At 51.1% G+C, this 6,019-nt stretch overlaps 1 protein-coding gene across 1 annotated transcript; it reads right to left on the minus strand.

The window, feature by feature from the left end:
• Nucleotides 1-826: 826 nt before the first annotated feature.
• Nucleotides 827-4,505, minus strand: NFKBIA (NFKB inhibitor alpha). Its single transcript, XM_059475286.1, has 6 exons — nt 4,144-4,505; nt 3,708-3,816; nt 2,994-3,204; nt 2,438-2,526; nt 2,053-2,313; nt 827-1,568 (listed from the first exon to the last, which is right to left on the minus strand). Exons 1-6 carry the CDS (start codon nt 4,365-4,367, stop codon nt 1,521-1,523), a joined length of 942 nt encoding a protein of 313 aa, XP_059331269.1. The 5' UTR covers nt 4,368-4,505; the 3' UTR covers nt 827-1,520.
• Nucleotides 4,506-6,019: the final 1,514 nt, after the last annotated feature.

Here is a 6,019-nt window from a genome sequence, read left to right on the forward strand (position 1 = left end):
TTTGCTGCTCCCTGTTTCCATCAGGGGTACAGCACAAACAGGGCACGGTCACCCTTTACACAACTCATCCTCTACATGGACACACAACAGGCTCAAAGTATTCCAGTGCTGTGATGCACTGCCAGCAGGTAATGAGGGGGACCAGAGGATTTGGGCAAAGTCATTGCTTGCCTGAATGCTGGAGAAACTTGAGGAATAACTGAAGCAATTAAAGCCACATCCTTCATTGCTATGAACTGTAGCTCCAGCAGTGGGGATGGGGGGGCCTCACCTGAGTTTCAGGGATGCAAGGCAGCAGCACACATTCCCAGGATGTGTTTCCTCTTCCCATGGAAATCCCCTTTGGAAATTCCAAAGGGGTCAGAGTTCAAAGTGAAGCTGAGCCAGGTGATAAACAAGAAGTGAACAGACACAGGGCTGTGCTGCAAACCTCCAGCTTCCCCTGGCAAGAGCTGCAAAGTATCTGAGCTGGAACAAAAGGTGCCATGAGGGCAGGTGGGCGGGTGCTGCCAAAAACAGCCTAAAGCCCCCTCTCTGGTGGGCTGGCAGCCCAGAACTGGAGGAGAGGGGGAATCCCAGCCCCACGATCCGCCTGCTGCAGCGGGTGCAGGAAACAACACCTACGTCAGCTTCCAAAATTAGCTGCAGCAGAAGGGCTGAGAGCTGCAAGCTGCTTAGGTGGCTTACCACTGCTGAGGTGAATCACCTAAAATCCCTCAGAATGTTAACCCAATGGGCTGCTAGGTGTCAAAACGTTTCTTAAAAAGCAAACCAGGTAGATTCCCACGATCAGGGAGGTGGGCAATGAACTGTTTTACAGACCACGTACGGTAATCAGACTTTTTTAATAAATACATATCTCACATGTACCAAAATAATTATAAACAAAAAATGTACAGTATTTACACAATATACAGTTGCTAAAAAGTGTAGCAATTATGACACACACAGTGTGAAACACACTTTTCCAATGCCCACAGTTAACATTATTCCTACTTTGCCTAAGAGCCAAGATAGCAGCAGTCCCTTGTTCTGACTCCTCTACCTGGGAAGCCTCACTGAGAGCAGCTGAGGTCAGTCAGAAAGCACAGGCACTGCCACCAGCCCAGCACAAATGAACATAGTCTTTGAAAAGCGGTGTTGGCATGAGTCCACCTTGCCATGAAAGGTCACTTGTTCCCTGTAGTACTTGATGCCACAAGAAAGCTCCTGTAACGAGCAGGCTGGATGTGTAGTCTGTTACCTTTGCACGGCTGAGAAGATTGGCTATGTGGCTCTTTACCAGGTGGTGTGAATAATCTCAGATTTGTACTGATGTTACACATCCCACTCCTGTATTTAAACACAAGGGAGATCCTGGAACCGTCCTGTTACAATAACATGCTCCTTCTCCTTACTGGGCAGTGTAGTATTTCTCTCCTCTTTTTTCTCTCCACACTATGACTTTCTTTTTAGGTGAAGAAAGTCAGTCCTTTTTCTATACATATGTATACAGTCACTTCTTTTCAGAAAGCTCTGCTTTAAAATGCCAGCTGTCGTCCTCCAATAAGGCAGTCATCATATATAAGCTGCAAGAAAAAAACCCCAAAATGCTGTTAATGCAAAATCTTACTTAAAGTATCATAGCCACTCTGGATAACAGCCAAATTCTACACACAAATTCTTCAGCAGTGTATAAAATTTCTACACCAAAATGGTTACATACACCATTTAATGCAGCACTTGGAATGTCAGAAAAACAAATCCTAGGGAGGAGAAGACCACCCACTAACTTGGATTTTCTCTCATGAGGTTCTGTGTCAGCAACAGAACTGTGTTCAGAGAACCATGTCGTTTGAAGTTAACCTCCATTCCGTCACATATTTTTTACATTTTATTCTTACTCTGTTTATATGTTTGCCTCATCTGCCATTTTGCTGATTGCATAATCTCTGGTATACCTATCTGTTACACAGCAAGAGGTCACTGGGGCATGCTATCAGAGTGACACCAAAAAATACCCTGCACAGAACAGGATTTCCCCCTTTCATAAAAATGAAAGCAGCTACTTACTTCATCCTCTGTGAACTCAGGCTCCGATTCACTGCTCTCTTCATCCTCACTTTCTGGCAACATCTGCAGGTCAGCTGTGGTCAGCTGCTTCAGCTGTTCCTGTATGCTTGAGTTGTCTCTTCCCCATGTGAGCTGATAGGGGGAATAGCCCTGATAGGTCACTTTGTTCACGTCTGCCCCATGCTTCACCAGAAGTGACACCAGTTCTGAATTCTGCAGATCGACTGCCAGATGTAGTGCTGTTCTGCCATTGCATGGCTCCTGTGTGAAAACGGCAAAAGGTTTGGCATGTTAGGAGAGGCAGAGCCACAGTCAGATCTGTTGATTCTAATCTACTGATTCTTAAGAGCCCTACTTGGGTAAATTGATGGTACACATTACATACCTGTGCGTTTACATCTGCTCCCAAGGACAGCAGGTACTCCACAATAGCCAGGTATCCCTGGATAGATGCTAAATGAAGACACGTATGTCCTGGAAGACACAAGCAAAGGGAAAACTTGAGTAAGTCTAATTCAATGCCTCATCATTACTTAAAAGCCAAGATGACAGGCCAGGATGGTATCTAAATTTGCAATTCATTCACAGCAAAAAGGTGTTTTCCAGAAGAGCTTTCCAGCTTCCAGTATGAATAAAAGGGCTGGATTTTGAAGAGATTTCTTGGAGGCTTTATTCCAGTCTTTGAGTGCAACTTATTACAAACAAAAAAAGGAGCACGGCAAAGGCACTCACTAAAAATGCAAAGTTCAAAGCCATGAGAGACTATAAACAACAGTGAGAAGGCCTACAAGACAGTGCATTTCAAGAAAGTCAGACACTGCTGTATGCTCTGAGCTCCTCAACTCTCAAATGGGACAAAATAATCCTTCTCCAGAGATCTTTGAGATCCACAGGAGACCGACCCTGCCCTGAGGCAGCCAGGATGAGGAGTGTGTCTGTACCGTTGTAGTTGGCTGCCTGCAGGACAGGCAGGAGGTGCTGGGGCTGGCAGTACTGCGTGAGCACGCTGACACTTGTGAGGGAGCCCTGCTGGCAGGCGATGTGCAGGGGGGTGTTTCCTCGGAAATCCCTGATCTCCAGGTCGCATCCGGCCTTCAGAAGATGCTCAGCAATTTCAGGCTGATCAGTTATCACTGCCAGGTGAAGAGGAGTCTACAAGCATAAGAGCAAAAGCACTATAAGTTACACCACGAACTTGGCACCAGCATCTAGGCAAGCAGACCTCTTGTTCACTAGGTGATTTCTGCCAACAAATAAAAGCATGAAAGCACACCCCATAAACTCAGCTCTTTATGCTTCCCAATGTTGTATGGCTGCCCATTTATCTGGAAGTGATGAACTTCGGGCTCTCTGGATAAACTGACCGCCAGCTGGTATGAAGGGTATCATTAACATCTCCATAAAGAGGGATGCAACCCATGGCATCATATTTGAAAAATGTGGGCGTTAAATGCCACTCTCTCAGGGGAGAGGAAGCACTGTACCAACCCCGGCTGGAGCCAGCTGGGGACTTTCCTAAACGTAGCCTTTGATTCAATTGACTCCATCAATTAAAACAAAAAGAATTAAGGGACTTTTTAGGGGGAATTCCCCAGAGGGAGTGTGTGGGTGTGGCAGGGGCTGATCCGGATTTGGGGCTATCGAGGTGAAAGTACCTGGCTGAGGTTGTTCTGGAAGTTCAGGAAAGCCCGGTCACCGGCTGCCTGCTGGATCACCTCCAGGCTCAGGGCTTTTTCCTCGTGAATAATGGCCAAGTGGAGAAAACTGCAGGGGGGGAAAAAGGAGCAATGAAGCAACCCGCGTTACCCCCCTGACGCCACGCTGAGCCGCCGGGCCGGGCCGGGCCGGGCCGGGTCACGCGCGGGTGTCGCAAGCCGGGGCTTTCGGTGCGCCCGGCCGGGGCTTTCCGCGGCCGCGGGAGCCGCCCCTCCCTGGCGCCGCTCCAGGGACTTTCCGCACCCCCTCCCTTCCCTCCCGGCGCGGCCCAGCGCGGCGCCGCCCCGCCGGCAAGCACATCCTGTCCCGGACTGGCCGTGCCGAGCTCCCCGCCGTGCCCGAGCCACCCCTGCCCCGGCCCCGACCCCCACTTACGTGTCCCCGTCCTCCGTCAGCTGCTGTGCCCAGGCGGGCGGCTCGCGGGGCTGCAGCCGTATGTCCTCCAGCTCCTTCACCAGCTGCCGGTACTCCTCCTCCTTCATGGAGTCCAGGCCGCTGTCGTGGCGGTCGTCGAGCGCGAAGGCGCCCTGGCGCTCCTTCTTGGGGTGCTCGTAGCCGTCCATGGCGGGCGGCTCGGTGGCGCGGCGAGCGGCGATCATGGCGGCAGAGCTGCGGGTGCTGCAAGTGAGCGGCGGCTGCGGCGGCGCCTCGCATATACAGCGCGGCCGGGGGATTTCTGCGGGGGAGGAGCCGCGGAGGACGGGAATTTCCAGCCAGTCAAAGCCCGACCGACGGGTCCGGTCCTGCTTGGCGCCGCCGGCGCTGGCAGGGAGGGCGGAGCGGCTGGGGCCGCCCAGAAGGGGCGTCGGAGGGGAGGGAAGAGGCCGGGCCGAGAGGGAACTTGGCGTTTTTCCAGGGGGGAAGTACTCGCCTCTCCGGCGTCCCCGGCAGTACTTCCCGGCCGCGCCCCGCGGGGATTTCCCTGCCCTACCCTGCCCGGTCCTGGGGCTCCCGGTGCCTCCTCCCCGGCGGGTCCCGCTGCGTCTCGGGGTCCCGGCGCGCTGCGGGCACTGCTGGCCCTGCTGGCCCTGAGTGCATCCCCCCGACATTCCATCACCTTCAGAAGAGGGGCTGCGGGATCATAGAATAATTTGGGTTGGAAGGGTTCTATAAAAAAGGGTTTTTTCCATCTTGCAACTATTTCTGACCTCACTGAATGTCTGTGCTTTTTTTTTTTTTTCCCCATTTTGTCCTTTTCCCATAGGATGGCATTCCTTGAATAAGAACTTAAGAGAAAATAAAGGCCCATCTAGACCAACCCCCCTGCCATAAGCAGGAACATCTTCAACTGGATAAGACCCCCATCCAACCCGACCTTTAATTTTTCCAGGGATGGGCATCCACCACCTTTCTGGGAACCTCTGGGTTGCCCAGAGGGTTCACCACCCTCATTGTAAAAAATTCTTCTTCCTTATATCTAATCTAAATTGACCTTCCTTGTGTTTCAAACCCTTACCCTTTGTCCTATGGCAGCAGGCCGGGCTACAAAGCCCCTGTGTTTTTACAGGCTGCCCTCAAGCTGTGCAAGGCTGCAGTATGGTCCCCCAGCAGCCTCTGGCCAGAGGGCCAGGCTGTGAGCATGAACGCCCTTAGGAGCTCCATCACCCCGAGGTGCAGTGCAGCACAGCCTGCACAGTGACAGAGCCTGAGCTGTGAGGATCCCTGTGAAGTCTGATGAGAGGGACCACCTTAGGAGTCCTTAACCAGCGCTTATCTAATGATTAGGAACAGGCTTTTTAGCAAGCCCAGGACAGCAATGTCACGGTAAAATGTCAGGGAATCAAACGCCACCGGAGCAATGCTGAGGCTGGATCAGTACACTGCATTTGCCACCCCTGCTTGAGGAGTGTCACTTCTTGGAGACACTCAGGCAGGATTGCACATGATGGATGTTACACTGCCATGCCTGCAAGTGTGCCAGTGTTGCCTCAGCGTTTAGAGGATTTTTCATCTCTGCTGTGTAAGTTTTCACTCCATAACAGAACAAATCTTTTAAAGAAGAAATTACATCTTCAGCCACTATTCTTACTTTCTCTGGCCATTCCTAGTGACTCTTCTTTGCTTTTTTTTTACTGCTGTCATGCCATCTGTGGGTACTAAAAACTGGATAAATGTAGGATCCCACATGGGTAAAAGGCATTGTTTGTCTGCAGAGCTGACAGCACTGAATTTTTTCCTGGTGAATTTTTGCTTCTGCTTCTCAGATGTAGGGGATTCCCATGAAGAATTTTTCTTCCCTTGCAACTATTGC

Source organism: Ammospiza nelsoni, chromosome 6 (genome assembly GCF_027579445.1).
Source record: "Ammospiza nelsoni isolate bAmmNel1 chromosome 6, bAmmNel1.pri, whole genome shotgun sequence".
In the NCBI taxonomy this organism is placed as follows: domain Eukaryota; kingdom Metazoa; phylum Chordata; class Aves; order Passeriformes; family Passerellidae; genus Ammospiza; species Ammospiza nelsoni.

Excerpts from the sequence above, each read along its gene's own strand:
- NFKBIA (XM_059475286.1), bottom strand. The coding sequence starts at position 4,367 with ATGATCGCCGCTCGCCGCGCCACCGAGCCGCCCGCCATGGACGGCTAC. Across the intron at positions 2,527-2,993 it reads GCAGGCAGCCAACTACAACG|GACATACGTGTCTTCATTTA; the intron begins GTACAGACACAC and ends TGTGTCTTCCAG. Across the intron at positions 1,569-2,052 it reads CTGAGTTCACAGAGGATGAA|CTTATATATGATGACTGCCT; the intron begins GTAAGTAGCTGC and ends TTTTTCTTGCAG.